This window comes from Solanum dulcamara, chromosome 1 (genome assembly GCF_947179165.1).
Source record: "Solanum dulcamara chromosome 1, daSolDulc1.2, whole genome shotgun sequence".
In the NCBI taxonomy this organism is placed as follows: domain Eukaryota; kingdom Viridiplantae; phylum Streptophyta; class Magnoliopsida; order Solanales; family Solanaceae; genus Solanum; species Solanum dulcamara.
Window position 1 is genome coordinate 11,462,407 of NC_077237.1, and position 17,229 is coordinate 11,479,635.

Sequence of the window (17,229 nt, forward strand, 5' to 3'; positions counted from 1 at the left end):
GCGGCCTACCAACTCAAGAGTGTTGCTCAAGTTTGGTACAATTAATGAAAGGCCGAAGAGGTTGGAAGAGGTCCCATAAGTTGGGAAAATTTCAAGGTTGCTTTTCTTGACCGATTCTTCCCACTTGAATTGAGGGAGTTTATCAGTCTTAAGCAAGGTAATATGAGTGTGAGGGAATATTCCCTCAAGTTCACAAAGTTGTCCAAGTATGCTCCTTTTTTGTTATTCGACTCCCGTACCCGAATGAGTAAGTTTATTTCGGGGGTGTCGGACTTGGTAATGAAAGAGTTCCGAGCCACTATATATATCAAAGAGATGGATATTTCTAGGCTCATGACATATGCCTAGAAAATAGAGGAAGAGATGTCTAAGAGAGAGTCCAAGAGGGTTCGAACCAATAATAGTTCATCTTTTGCTAATGCCCTGGTGTCTAGGCCTAACAAGGAAGGATGTCTCTTTTCCCCTTGTGAAAGGTGTGGTAGGAATCACTAAGGAGAATGCATGACTAGTAAGGAGGGTTGCTACATGTGTGATGATATGGGACATAAAATGAGGGATTGTCCGGTGGCTACTAGAAGAGGAAGGGAGATGGCTCGGGCTGCTTCATTCGGTATGTTACTAGTTCCATTTGGTCATGATAATGGTTGGTATGGATTGGTTTTGTATTCATTGTGTCATGATTGACTTGATAAATCGAGAGCTTGAGTTTACGTGCTAGTTGAAGTGTTAGCTTCTCATGTCTATTATTGCAAATTCCCGAGTTCTAGTTATTCTCATGTCTTTTCATATGCATGCATGTTCATGAAGTTGATTTTAAGTTACTTTTTAAGTTGAATTTAAAGATCTCATATTTTATGCATTTTTGATGTATCATTGTATTCTTGTTGGGCTGTTAGACATTTATTCCACTCTATTCATGCTATCTTAATTCACATTCGAGGAAGAATGTTCCCAAGGGAGAGATAATGTAAGACCCCAAAAGTTGAAAAGCCGAAAAAATGGAATGTAAGGATGAAATCTCAGAAAAATTTTCACCTGTTGAGGTTCAGGAAGATCATCAAGAGCCGTGTTCAGCACCATGGCTCATGGAAGGGAGTCATGTAGTGCTAGGGAATGAAATTGAGATCAAGAGAGGACCACGATCGGGTTCACGACCCATAGTCATGGTCATGGACCATCAAGTGGTCTGTGGAAGCCAACTCTCAAAACCATGTAGTAGGTCAGCTTCACGAGGGACACTACGGCCCCATCGAGTCCATCATGGCTTGTGGTCCTATTCAGTAAAGAGTCCCTATCCAAGTTTGATCAAGGCAATCATCACGGTCCACCCCACGACCCGTGGATCTTTTCACGAACCGTGAAAATGGTCCGTTCAGGGGTTCATTTTTATCTTAGGGGTGTTAAGTTCAATTATTTAGTGTGGGGATAGATTTGAAGAAGTTTTAAGGTCACAAGAATCCTTTAGCACAAAGTTAAGTTTAATGCTTCCTTACCAATTGAGTTTAGATGTAAGATTTTACATAAGTCAACTTCAAACAAGCATATATGATAGAATATAAAGAACTAGGTGGCCCATGACCTATCCAATTAAAGGTCTTTATTTCTTCTTTCCAACACCACTGAGTTGCCTCATTTGGAGTTCGAAGTAAAAGGTTATCCCCAATTTAGTGAAGTCCTGATGGGCATTCGCATGTTTATGACCACCCACCACAGACCTTGAAGACCTTCACGGGCCATGAAGGCTTCTGTGAAGGGTTGCTGAAATATTTTTTTTTGCAATTTTCTTCACGCGTCCCAAGGTTAATTTGGTCCCTTTCAAAGCCTTTTAACCTTATTCTAAGTCAATTTTTGGTGTTTTGAAGGAATATATCATCCCACAAACTAGTTTTCCCCTTATTCTCACCCAATTCTCAAATCATAAATCCTCTCTATAGAAAACAATCCTCTCAAGACTCTCTTCTTCTCCTACATGACTCCATTGAAGGATCAACAAGGGTTTCCAATTCTTCCATCAATTTTCAAAGCTTCAATCAAGTAATCCACCCTAGGTATATGCGTATTCATCCATGGGTTCCTTCCACCCATGGAGCCCAAAGAAATTTTTACTTTTCTACCCAATTCAAGAATGTATATTTATGGGTATTCTCAATTTTCATTCAAGTGCATTAATTATGGTTTAATCTATGATTACAAATCTATTTCAACACGAGTTGATGATAATTGCATGAAATTGGTTATTTTCTTATGAATTCTCTACAATGCTACCTAGGGTTCATGATCTCATTATAGGTCTTGTTCAATTCTTTTTCAATTGCATGAATTTAGATTTAATTATTGTTTATTTACTAAAGTAGGTAGGAATTACTATTAAATTGCATGAGTTTTGATTATTTACAAATAATTTCTCTATAAAGCTATTTAGGTTTCATAAATTCCTTATTGGGTCCTCTCGATTATGATTCAATTGATATTATCCTATATGATTAAGCATGATTTCCGTCTAACTACATGATTTTAAGATGATTCCATATAGTCTTATGCATTATACTATGATTTCTAAAGAAAAACTATATAATATGAACATGATTTGATAAAGCTTTCAAGCAAGTTACATGAAAAGTATGTATTAAGTTTTTGTGATGAACCATGTAGTATGATCATTAATTCTATCAAGGATTTACTAATGACTTATGAAGCACATGAATTATATTTCAAGTATGCTTTTAAGAAAAGTATGAATGATGGTGGAGGATCTCTCACCAAGTTAATGATTAAGGAGATATTCTATGATTATATTTTTATGTATGGTGGATAGGTAGTAGTTATGGCCCCTCCCACATGATGTCGACTTTATGTCTTATGGTTTGTCTATTATGTTGAGAGCTTATCTAGCACCGAGTGCACCCTGGGATAGGCATTCTCTCTCTAGTAAAGGCGCAAGAGCCGTAGTAAGATCCCATTGTCCCATAGCTACGTGACACCGTAGGATAAAAGGATCACCCGTAGTTGAGGCTCGATCCTTCATGTAGCTTAGTGGATCCACTTAGGCATATAGAAATCTACCTTGATAAGTAGTCTCCCCCTTTCCTTCGATATATGGGTAAATATTGAAACTCCATGTTATAGCTTACATGGTTTATGTCGGTTAATGGTCGCTCTCACAAAAGGTATAAGGTCCCTCTTTCAATGTTCAAGGTATTTCTTAATATGGCTAATATGTCTTTTAAAAAATAAAGTATTTTCTCTCACCCCTGATTTTATGAATCTCAATATGATTTAAGATCTTTACTACTACTTATAAACTTACAAGCTCTTTTATGATTTTCTATTATGACTTATGACTACCCATGCATTGTACAAATTCCTTTTTTTATAAGAATGCATTACGGTTTTAAATGACATTAGCCTTACTCTTGATTCATTATCACTTATAAATGGTTTACTTATTATGTGTTTTAACCTTGATCATTACATCATTTATTTTATGTCATGCAATGTATTCCTACATACTTAGTACATTCAAACGTACTAACACATACTTTTGCCTACATTGTGTTATAATTTAAGGCTTGACGATCACCCTACATATTCACATGGATAGATAGAAGATTTGTTTAGTCTATTTGGTAAGTCCTCATGCTTCGGCGACTACCTATCAAGCTTATTTCTTTTTTTTGCTACCCTTAGACTATGTTGCCATTTTGAGACTTTTCTTTCTTGTTTGGGGAGCTAGTGACTTGTTTTATGCCCCCACCTACGTTAGTATGATAGAGGCATGTTTGGACGTAGAGTTGATGTAGTCCGTTTGGACATATGGCTTGAGATTTCGTTTTCATTTCTAGACTTCCATGTTTGATATTATTCTTCCGCTTGTTTTTATAATATTTTACCATACCTTATGAATGCAATGTATGCTAAGAGGCTTTGTTGGATCCTTCAAGGTTTGATCGCTATGTTAAGATTAGGCCTTAGATCGGGTCGTGACACAAATATGCAATCCCAATAAGAACACGATTCTAATGACACCCAAATCATATTTTTTGAAAACCAGCCGAAATTGACTCAAAAAATCCAATTACGAAAACAAATAGAAAACCCCGAAAATTTTTACATGAAAATGACCCTCGAAGTATTTGGAAACTATTAGTGAAAACGGAATTAAATTTGGACTTAAAATCAATTCACAATCATCAAAACACTAAAAATTCCTTGTTCTTGAAAAAAACCCCAATTTCCCAACTTAAAACCATCAATTTTGAACTAAGAAATTAGAAATTACCAATGGTTAATGACAAATTCATGATAAAAAAACTTACCCCGATGCTTTTCCCCAAAAATCCCTCAAACATTCGCCTCTCCCGAGCTCCCAAGGTCCAACAATGGTGAAATAAGGTCAAATTTTCGAAATGGGGATTAAATACTGAATCAAGTCTTTTTTGGGCTTTGCGATCGCGACTTAAAATGGCATGCGGATGCGGAGAGAAAAATTCCGACCCTCCGCGAATGCGAAGGTTCCCAAGACCAACCCACCGCGAACGCGGAGGTCAGTAGAAAGACCCTTCGCGATGCAGACGGAGTACCGCGAATGTTTAGAAGATGGCACCGGAAGCAGATTGCAGCAAAACTCACCAAGTTCAAGTCATGGAATAGACCCTCGAGATTCGTTCGGAATGCTAAGTGCACCAAACTTATATGCTACCTTAGTAATTTCGACGTTTCGGACTCAATGGAATCATCAGAATTCGAAATCGAGGTCTCCTTGACCTGAAACTCGAAAAGTTGCAACTAAACTAATTTAGGCCTCCAAAATACCAAAATGAGTTTGGGACCTCCAAAAATTCAACCAATTCCATTCCTAGACCTAAAACCATCCCCCGAATCCAAGTATTCGTTGGAATTCCATTCCGAGTATCGAAATTCCAAAAGTTGACCAAAGTCAAATCTTTGCCTAAAATTCCTCAAATTTCCAACTTAAGACCTCAAATCTTCGTTACAACTCCAAATCTAATTCTGTCAATTCTCCTAGACCAAATTACACATTCTGGAGCTGTTGAAATAGATGAAATTTCGTTCCGAGACTCGTAGCTCCGGTTGGTCCCAAATACCACTTTTGAACACTTTAAGCCTTTAAAAGCTCAAAACATCTAAAACTCAACCTTTCCATAGAATTTCCCAAAACCAACATTCAATACTAATCAGAAACGACTCGGACCAACTATCGGGAGGGGTAAAATGGTCATTTTGTAAAAAAAATTCAAAAATGACCTTTACAGTCATTACAACTATTAACATCGATTTTATTGCGGTAACCGAGTTATTAATCATGACCTCAAATTCATGAATGTAGTTTTCAAAGAAGGTTCATTTAAATTCCTTGATGCTTCATCCCCCGAATGATGTAATCAAAATTAACTTTTATTGAATTTCGAAAACACTTTTTCAATTAATAAATATTAATTTATCGATTAAATAATAATATTTTATAATTTTAATAATATTAATATAGAGAGATTTTACTGTACCAAACATACAGACGACCAATAGCTCTAAAAAGAGTGGAGCTTACCAACCCTTAGTTGAACAACAATCCTAGCATAAAGGTTGATCCAGCGTAAAGAATATAGCTTACCAACCCTTAGTTGTTCAACATTTTTTTGACTGACGTTTATACCCTTTGAAATAACGTTACTCTTTTTGTCCTATTTAATTGTCATTTTTTAATAAAAAATATATATTTTATTGGGGGCAAGGAAAAGGGAAATGGAGGCGGAAATTATAAGACAAAAAATTAAACTCTCAACATTGAGTAAAAATCTAAATAGCTAATCAGCTGAGTCATTAAGATTTTTCCATTCAGGTATTAGGAACTCAAGATAAGATTTTACACCCTCATGAATAAACTATTATACTCCTTTATTAATTATTAATAAGACATTGCTAATCTACTTCTTGTTATAGTTATATATTTAATTTTACATGAATGAGTCATCTTCGTCGTCGTCATCATTATCATAGAGCTTATTACTTTTTTCCATCAATTCTATAAAATTTCCTCTGTAATTAATTTTCCTTTGTTGAGTCAACTAAATAAAACTACCATTAGTCATTTTAATATATTTACACTTTTTTTTAAAAAAAAAATCTTATAAGTAAAATATTCTAATAATATTTATATGATTTCGTAAAAATTTGGCACTCATCATTATATGGGTATATATGTGTATATTTTGGAGACTTCAAATTGCTTGTTGCCCTGTTGGTAAGTTAGCCAATTGAACAGTCAATAATTGTACACTTACAAGTTATGTACCTGTAGAAATATTTTATATTAATAAATTGTCTAATAATACAATCTTAGTTGATTGTATTTTTTACTAGATATCTTCAACTAGTAGGATAACATAAGAATAAGAAAAGAAATTGCTAGAACAACAAAATTGAGCTTATAGACCACGTGTAATCTCATTTCTAGTGAGAAAGGGACGCCAGCATGCATACAAATGAAGATATTTGAGACTCGACTTTGATTTGGGACTCGAGATCTGATCCTGACCTTAACTTGGAATTTTGAGATCCAACTCTGAATCTAAATCGGGACTTAAGATCTAATCTCAATTTAAGACCCGAGATTATAAACTCGAGACACAAAACTTGAGCCCCAACCCTGACTCGAGACCCAAAACTCAAGCCTCAACCCTAACCCTAGATGCGAATCCAACCTTGACTTGATACTTGAGACCCAACCTCAACTCTGACCTGAGACCCGATCCTGACCCGAGAATGGACCTCAACTTGAGACCAGAGACTTGAGCCATGACCATGACCCAACCTCAACCTAAGCCCTGACCCTGACTCGAGACTTGAGACCTGAGCCCCGACTCTAACGTGGGACTCGAGACCCCACTCGAGACTCGAATTGAAACCTGACCCTGACTTGAGACCTGATCATAACTCTGGACTAGAGACTTTAATTCGACTTGAGACTCGACCTCCGACTCCAAATCGGGCCTCGACCCATAGAAAAAATCAAAATAAATCTCAAGCAATAACCCCATATTACAATAAATCTTAAAATAATCTAGAATTGAGCTAAATTTGAGATCACTTTATACATGAATTGGAATAAAATCGAGGCAATATGAAATTATCTTGCGCTGGACTAGAAACTTTAGTTTGATCCGAAAATCCGCCTCCGACTCGAAATCGAGCCTCGACCCATAGAAAAAATAAAAATAAATCTCAAGTAGTAAATCCATATTAAAATAAATCTTAAAATAATCTAGAATTGAGCTAGTATTGAGCTAAATTTGAGATCACTTTAAAAATGGATTGGACTAAAATTAAGCCAATATGAAATTATCTTGTGCCCAGCTCATGAAATTTTTGATGGGTTGGACGGGGCCATCAAATTTTGTGCCATATTTGACACCCTCATATTAAATACAAGAAAAGCTCCAAAATAATTTATTTCTGTATACAGAAACACATTAACATCGATCAATATTGTGAACTAATGTAAGCAATTTCAATTTCAATTCTAGAATCCAAAATTTTGAATGATTACCTGATTTGGGAAATCATTGTCTAATTCAGCAAGAAACTCTATTCTACTACTAGAAGATAAGCAATCAAATCATTACCAAGATTGAAAAATATTTTAATGAAACTTCATAGTTTGATTTGTAACGTGAAAGACTTGACAACTTTTCACAGCTAAATACTTACCCGCATTTGATGTTAAATCACATCAAAACAAACATTTTAAACTTAGTGTTTGAAAAATAAAGTGAAAAAACTTCAAAATATACATCACGAATTAACTATGATTAAGTAATAATGTGCGTATGAAAGACACATGTCTTAGACTAAACATCGAGTGCTTATAAATTTTTTTCCTATTTTATATGACCCTACCATGATATATATTTTTTGAATATATGTTGGATACACACGTCAAGGTAGATTGTTAGGTATCAATTAGGCTAGAATATGTAATTATCTATAAATTATGAAGTAATCTTTTCTAAAGAGCAACACTAATTAAACCACAAATGGTTCTCAATTTTGTAATGGCCTCAATTGGTTACTTTGAGTTTTTTGTTGCAATCTTTTGCTTTCTTGTATTTTGGGCTTTAGGTGATAGAAGTGGCCTACCATGGAATTTGCCATTTCTTGGAATGTTTCCAAGCCTACTTTTCCATGTAAACAGAATACATGAAAGGTGTTTTGAAATTTTTTCAAGAAGTGGTGGAACTTTCTTGCTAGAAGGTCCATGGTTTACTAACATGGACATTCTTGGCACAGTGGATCCTGAAAATGTGCATTACATTATGAGCGCGAATTTCGTGAATTTCCCAAAAGGGGAAGAGTTCAAGAAGATATTTGATGTTTTGGGAGATGGGATATTCAATTCTGATTTGGATTTATGGAAGGGACAGAGGAAATATGCTAGGAGTTTGATCACTCATCAAAGGTTTTATAATTGTTTGGTGAAAGCTAGTTGGGACAAGATTGAAAATGGACTTGTTCCTGTCCTTGAAATTGTGGCTAGGGAAAACATAGTTGTTGATTTGCAAGATGTTTTCCAAAGATTTACATTTGACACAACATGTCTATTGGCTACAGGGTATGATCCTGGCTGCCTATCTATCGAATTCCCTCGTGTTCCCTTCTCGAAAGCTATGGATGAGGCTGAAGAAGTTTTGTTCATTCGACATTTATTGCCAAAAAGTGTTTGGAAGTTGCAAAAATGGCTAGGGATTGGGTATGAAGCTAAATTAACTAGAGCATGGCATGTTCTTGATCAAGTTATAAGCAAGTACATATCGATGAAACGCGAAGAATTGAGCAATATTGCAACAAAATCAAAGGAAGATGAAGAAGAGGGTTGTTATGATCTCCTAACTTCATACATGTTAGATGATGGCTTAAATTTTGATGACAAGTTCTTGAGGGATACCACATTGAACCTCATGATCGCGGGGCGTGACACGACTAGCTCAGGACTAACATGGTTCATTTGGCTAGTCGCAACTCATCCTGAGGTTGAAAAAAAGATCATGGAAGAACTCGTGGAAATTATCTCGTTGACATCATCATCATCTAAACCGAGACTTTTTAACACGAGCGAGTTGAAAAATGCAACTTACTTGCATGCATCATTGTGTGAATCACTAAGGTTATATCCACCGGTACCATTCCAACATAAGACACCACTAGAACCTGATGTTCTTCCAAGTGGACACCATGTTCATCCTAAAATGAGAGTGGTGTTCTCATTGTATGCAATGGGGAGGATGGAATCGATATGGGGAAAAGATTGTTTAGAATTTAAGCCAGAGAGATGGATTACTGAGAGAGGAACGATTAGGCATGAGCCTTCGTACAAGTTCTTGGCTTTCAATGCAGGGCCAAGGACTTGTTTAGGGAAAGAAGTGGCTTTCACTCAGATGAAAGCTGTGGCTGCTTCTATCATACATAATTATCAAGTTGAAGTGATCAAAGGACACAAAGTTTTCCCTAATGTCTCAATTATTCTCTACATGCAACATGGTTTCAAAGCCAGAATCAAGAAGAGATGGACTTAATTAGTATTATATTTCAACTATGTTTGCTTTAATTTCTGTGGACTTAATGCCATTTTCTTGACTATGCAAAGTATATTTAATTTCCTTGTTATGTTTTATGTACAAGTTGTAATTAAGAAGCTCTAAAAGAAAAAGAAGTTGATGTAATTTGCTCACGTTGTAATGTATATGTAATTGATGTATATGTTGGAGGAAAGAATCTTTTATATATATAAAAGAGAATCGATCTTCAGCACGGTGACGTAGCGCTCTCATATATCAGGATTCTCATTTATCTTTAATCTCAAATTTTTGGTCATATTCCTTATTTTAAATTTTTTTAATTAATCATAAAAGTTTTTTTTAAAAAAAAAGAAGCTTTGTGCACCGTAACTCCATTTTGTTGAGCTACTAAAGTGTCAAATTTCATGAGAAGAGTTTCATGTGAACTGTGATTTAGCAAAAATTATCGTTGTCTATTTGACTGATAATATCACTATATACATATACACATAAAATAGTTGTGTTGTCATTTGGGCATTAACAATATTTATCTTTTTCTGATTTTCACCTTATTATTTTGGTAAATAAGTCAACATTGTAATCATAGTTAAATGATTGAAACAAACTTAAAGATGGTTATTTATCTTATCACCTTTCATATTTCTTTATTAATCCTTACGTTCTTATGTTTGATCATGCTTTGATATATTAAAATGATTCCCGTGTGAAGCGCGGGTAGATTACCTAGTGTTTTTAATAATTAGTAATATTCATTATGTAAAGAATTCCCGTGTTGGCTTCTTGATTTCAGTATAATTCTAATTATATATGATATCTTTTATTATTAATTTGTTGGTCTTTGTACAAGTTTGGAATCTGAAAGAGAGCTTTTTTTAGGATTAAGACAGAGAATTGTTATTTACATATTTCAGAAATATAATTTTATGTTAATTTTTAAAACTTTTGTCTTTAGACTTTGCAATGCAAATATATATGATGGATTACGCAGATTTGAATTTGACTCATCTACTTGCTATTTTTAGTGTTATACCTTCTTTTTTTAACTTTGAATTAAATATTTTTATTTGGCTCATAGACTAGCCAAGTCCAGCTTAGTGCTCAATCTGTAAAAATTTATGATTTTGAATATTTATTCGGATTGAATATAACTCTAATGAAGTGATAAAGAAAGCCTATGTAAAATTTCGTAAGTTTATGAAATTTATGTGGGCTACATTTTTGTTATAAAAAAGTTGTTATTGAAGTGAATTCGAGGTGTGTGGGATTCACACGAGAATGTAGAGATGATTGACACTAGGCCTGCTTATCGGCCAAATCAGATGGATAATTACATTTTATAATTTGAATTATTGGATATTAATTTTTAAATATAATAATCAGCTAGTCAATCAATAAGATATCGATTGGTTTGGTATGAACTAGCAATTATCGGACAGAGTGATACATCAACTAAATTATAGCACCAACATACATTTTAAATATTACTGTCATATTATTCTTTTTCTTCAATTAAAATCACAACAAGAAAATACCTATCATTGCTTTAATTAACTTATGTCTCTTTTTTTTATTAAATATATCGAGATCTGTCCCCAACAAGAACAAACCAAATTTATGTGCTACATTAACAATCAAAAAAAAAAAAATAGAAGTAGGGGGGCGGGGGCGGGGGGAATAAAAATATATGTTGAAAAAATTATAAATATGATAATTTTGAATGGATTGATGGTTTATCCGGTAAGGAAATTGAGTAATTTGCCTTCGCATCGATAAATTATTGATTATAAAATTTGAATCTGTTCATGAATTGTTAATTGTCACGATCCAATTTAAGACCGTGACCGGCGCTAAGGGGGAGAGTCTCAAAGCAAGCCTTACTAGAATTCTACAGAAAATGTTTCCTCTATTTTTGGGCCTATCCAAAATTCCCCTGTCTCAGATATCAACAACACCACTAACAACATTTCTAAATTAAGCCACAACATCCATCAACAATCTAATCACCACATAGTAATATCAATACATCTCCAATTACGACAAGAAGTCTAAAACTAATCACATGGCTAGAACATGAAAGAATACTCATGATTCTTTTAAAGGAAATGACTATGAAGCGACTCTAAGAATTCAAAGAAAGGTCCAAGTAAGTAGGTAACTTGTTTCCCGTGTGAACAAGTGCGGGGCTTACCATGGAATCAACTTTCTAGCTGTAGCTAACGAAACCCATGTCAATATCACCTGTATTCTCTAGAAAAAAAATTAGCGAGTAATGAGACGCTAGCTTAATGAGTAATAAAACTTAACCACAATCATTTTAACGAGGGACAAGTCAAAAAATATGCTAGTATGATAATCAAAATCATAAAATAAATGCTCTTTTCAGAAAACAATAACCATAATCAATCTTGTTTGTCTCATATAAGCAATGCCAACTTAACCATTCATAAAGAAACTCAGTAAAACCACTTTTGTATCAAATCTTATACTATTCAGGAGGTTTTCAAGGATAAATCATGTAATCACTGCGGCTTTCTTCTTTAAAGAATAGCCCATAACAATGGACCCCTCATAAAGGAGTCATATTCATATCAGTAGGTCCCTACTTGAGGGATGTCAGTAAGGGTATGCTAGTTCTACCTTCCCACTAGCAAGGGCTCTATCAGTAATCGGTAAATACAAGGTACACTAGGTCTAATGAACCTTCCATTAGCTACGGGATCCGTCAAGGTCTACTCCCACTTATACTTTTCTTTATAACTAGTAGAAGCATTTTTCAAATATTACAAGACATTCAAGCTCTTATCAAATCACATTATATAAAATTTAAACCATAAAAATTAACATATATCAAGATACTTAATTTCAAGTAAATACCAAATCTTTTCCATAATGGTAAATCTTATTTCAAATAAAAATAAACAAGTCTTATATAAGTGAGAGCATCTCACATAACCGTTTCAATATCATATTAAGTAAAAGACTCGTCTCATATGCAAGTTCAAAACATTCGGTAACACATTCACTTTATAAACTTTGTATAAATTAGACTTATAAAAATGCAAATTGTGGAAATATTACTACTCACAGTACTCGTGCCGAAAAATCAAGCTCGTCACTCGATTAATTCGTAAGAATTCCTTTGTTCAATCTATAATCACATTCATAACAATTTCGCATTAGCTTCTTAATTTAAGGTAATTCATACTATATTAAAATATCCAGCCCTAGAGGTTCCAGAAATGGCTCGAAATCTGCCCAGTCACCTAATTAGTGCTTTGATCACACAAAGTAGTCTCATCTTGATTAATTTTTCCTTGTAATAAACCAACACTACCTTACTGCCCATCTACTTTTATTTCATATATGATGAAATTCCAAAGTTTACGCTTCAAAACATTAATGCACTCCCTCAGTTCATGAGAATTTAACAAATTCCTTTATTTCTTCTAATCCATGAATGTTTCTTAAACTCTCAACCCCAATTCTATAGTCATGGAATATACAAATCAAATTTATAGACTAAGTTCAAAAACTTACATTCCTCTTCCGCTTCTCTCTTCAATTAAGAATCAAAGCTTGATCAATTTTTCTTCCTTGCTCCTTCACTGGAGAACAAAGCAATAGCTTCTCGTATTTATTTTTCCTTCGTCTTCTTATTTTTTTTTCAAAAATGGTTGACAAGTTTGCATCCAAAATAATATTAAGACGCCCTATTACCCTTTATTATCCTTGTGCCGTGTGTGATGGGCTATGACCCACAGTTTTTTTTCTTTTTTTTTCAAAAAATTCCTTTTTGGTCTTAAAAGAACAACCTGGCTCCCCCCTATTTTTTAAAAACTAAATGACATATATGTCCTTTTTTAGTATAGGGTATTACATTAATCCAATAGCTCAATACCAATAAGTCAATAAATAAAATTTATGATTCAATTATTAGTTATGATTCGATTTTGAACGACTCATATTGAAACATAGTAACGTGAGTTCGGTGCAAGGTGGGAGTGGTTGGGAGTGAAAAAGTAGTCAAAACTTGAATTTCAAAAGCGTTGGTTAAAATTGTAAAATAGCGTGTTAAGGCTCCAATGTACATCCCTCGTGAGTTTTGAATTTTTCATTGATAATAAATACAATGTATTGGGACCCCCTAACACATGCCCAACGTGAGGTCTTTTGGACTACAAAAGTGTGTGTTGCACGTCCAACGTGAGGTTGTTTTCACTATAAATAGTTTCCAAGAAGAGAGAAAGCAAATAAAAAAGAATTAGGAAATAAGAAACTTTTGTAATTAAACCTTTAATTCAATGTATTTGATATTTATTGTCTTTAAGGAAGAATGTGATGATATGAGATAGTAGGTGAAAGTCGTCCTGCTCAAAAAGCTTATAATTGTGGATTTCTTTCTGTAAAATAAATCTTTTTTTGTGTGTGGACTTCTTTCGATTGATCAGAATGACAATTATAAGCTTTTTTAGCAGGCCAATTTTCACCTTCTCTCTCAAGTAGTCACAGTCTTTTTCATAAGTGTCAAAATTTCACCTAAACTATCACATTTGTTTGAGAAACACACCTCATTGGTGTGTGTAATACACTCTTTCTACTCTCTCTCTCTCTTTTGAAAAAACTTTGTCACATGGCATTACACATGGATAAAATATTTTCTCACCCTCTCCACCACCTCCCCCCCCCTCCCCACAATCCCCCGTCCTTTTATTTTTTTTACATTTCTTTTATAAAATATTTTTAAAAAATCACACTTCACCTCCTCCCCCACTACTTCCTAAAAAATATTATTATTTTTATTTTTTTAAAAAAATAAATTATACCCACCCCATCTAACCTTCCTCTCTTTTAATTTATTTTTTTTTACATTTTTCTCATTTCGTGTTAGATTTGTACATGTATTTTTGGAAAATATTTTTTTCTACTTGTGTACCAAATATAGCAGAAATAAAAGTCTTGCGACAAGTAAAAAGTACTTTCCTAAAATCATATGTATATATATCTAGCACAAAATAAGAAACAAATTTGAAAGCGGAGGGGCTAGGTGGGGCGGGGTAGAATTTATATTTAAAAAATAAAAATAAAACTAAAAAAATTGGAGGGGGGGGGGGGGTATGGTGAGAGGAAGTGATGGAGTGGGAGAAGAAAATATTTTATATTTTTTGGGGGGTACAGTAATATTTTAATATTTAATTTTAACTAATTCTAATAATTTATTTAATTTTTGTTTTTATCCATGTGGAGTGTGATGTCACAAATTTTTTTTACATGAAAGAGAGAGTGCAGTAAACATACAGAGTGGAATAAAAGAGAGAGGTATATTTCTCAAACTAAAAAGTGATAGTTTAGGTATAGTTTAGATATGAAATTCACACTCCCAATAGTTTAAGTATGAAACTCAAAAAAAGGTATTGTTTAGGTGTGTTTTTGACACTTTATCTTTAAAATTATCAAAATACATTGAATAAAAAGGTTATCGAGAAAAGTTTCTTGATGGAACTTTTATCAAGAATTAGAACTGCACTCTTGCAAAAATAATTTACTTAATATAGAGGGAGTATTAATTACATTCAATTTATATGTCCTACTTTTTGAGTTGATTTATTTTCTTTAAAAAACACTTTTTTATATTTTTCTTTAACATCTCACATTATATCTTTAAGATTTAAAGATTTTTAAATATTCTAATATATTATTGATAATGTGTATTTAAAATTATAAAATTCAAAAGTCTCACCCATTCCATAAAATTTTGTACTCAAGACACATAAAATAAAACGAAAAGCCCATATTTATTCATGTTCATAGTTACTACTCGATTCGCTCTAATTTATTTATTTATTTGTTTATTTTAAAAATAAAGTTCCTTTCATTTTTTGACAAATCTTTAAATAATTTTTTACATGACATATTTAAAATATTAAAGGACATTTTGATCTAATTTCATATTTTTAGCTTAAATATACTTAAACTTGTAACGAATAGCCCGTCGTTATTAAAAATATATGCGGTAAAGGTATACGAATCTCTTTCGTTATAAGACTAGGATCAATTCCTTGGTATGCAAGTGCATTAGTTATGAGTTGAGGTCGTACTATGCTCCTATCTCAAAGTTGAGTTGAAAGTGCATTTCCGATTTAGTTTTGGACTTGAGTTCAAACTAGGGTCAAATTCAAACGACTGTATCTCTCAGCCTATGAAGATTTAGGTGTCCCATGACCTATCTAATTAAATATCTATGATTCTTCTTTCTAAAGCCACCGAATTTACCTCATTCGGAGTTTGGAGTAAAAAGTTATACCAATTTTATTGAGCACTGTTTGTGCTAGGTTGTCGGAGCGGGATTTGGCCGCCGGAGATTCGACGGGACGGAAGTTAAAAAGGGCGTATTTTTATTATCCCATTCTTTTCCTAACTGCCAAAATATATGAGGGTTGCCCTAGAAACCTAAGAGGCTGTTCCAGGCTTGGATAGAAGGGAAAAAGAGTGTCACGCCCCAGGAGGATACCCTAGACGTGGTCGGCACTTGAAGACCATTAATGGTCCCCAAGCGAACCACTTGGTCCAATCACACATGTAACTCTCAGCGGAAGGTTCAATATAACTCAAAAGACAACTCAAGTGGGCACTCAAAACATCATAAATAATGAAATAGTATGCTAAAAATTTCCCAAGCATGAAATGACTCAATGTCGTATACTAAATAATGAAATTAAGTTTTAAAAATAAACTCTGAAAGAAATTCATCTAACTCAACTCTGACTCTATCCATGAAGCCTCTAACTCAATACTAGAAAGGTACCAAGACTAGTCTATGGTTACCTCAACTGACTATCAAAAGAAGAATGAATGAAAGAAATATAAATGAAGTCCTCCGAATGCAAGGAGGCCTCACCAAAAGCTGGATGGGGTTTAGTCTTCAACGATGCGCCTGTTGAAGACCTCTATCACCTGTATCTGCATCATAAAATGATATAGGTCAAATGGTGTCAGTCTATGGAATGTACAAGTATGTAAATATCTTAAACGAAACTACAAGTATGTAAATATCTTAAACGAAACTTACTTAAGTTACTCAACTCATAGGGCTCAACTCTGAGCATAGCTCAACTATAAAAACATGCAATATGTGTAAAAGAATGCTTTATATAACATAGTTAAGTGGATCCAACTCAACATATAAAAATATAACATTTTACTCTTGGGAGTTTCTCTAACTGACAACCATCACTTTTGAGCTACTGATGATACTACGCTTAAAACAGTCGTTGTCACAGCCGTCCAATACCTTGCCAGGGCAAAGGAGGCTCCACCTCATGGATCCAATATAAAAGTCCTCTTTGGGACAAGTGATGCTTGGCCTCTATCCTACGCTGGCTACGTAGTTTATGGGCTCACCCTATATCGGTGCTCAATACTACTCCCAAAATACTCTTATTATGCTTATGTACATCAAGTAAGTAAAATACTCAAAATACTCATTTATTCTCATTGGACTCTCATCAAACTCAACTCGCCTCAATCATCAAATTCTTCTCTTTACACATTGTTTTCAAACTCGTTCATACCTCCTCAAACTCCATTTCAAACAATTATTTATACTCTAAATACTCATGTTCAAAATAAAAAAATTTAAGAA

General features: G+C 33.9%; 1 protein-coding gene across 1 annotated transcript; it reads left to right on the forward strand.

Annotated features, from left to right (window-relative positions):
* Positions 1–7,947: 7,947 nt before the first annotated feature.
* On the forward strand, positions 7,948–9,843 carry LOC129887171 (alkane hydroxylase MAH1-like). Its single transcript, XM_055962154.1, has one exon. It carries the CDS (start codon positions 8,052–8,054, stop codon positions 9,585–9,587), a length of 1,536 nt encoding a protein of 511 aa, XP_055818129.1. The 5' UTR covers positions 7,948–8,051; the 3' UTR covers positions 9,588–9,843.
* Positions 9,844–17,229: the final 7,386 nt, after the last annotated feature.

What these genes read in the sequence shown, in the direction of transcription:
- LOC129887171 (XM_055962154.1), top strand. Translation starts at nt 8,052, where the DNA reads ATGGTTCTCAATTTTGTAATGGCCTCAATTGGTTACTTTGAGTTTTTT.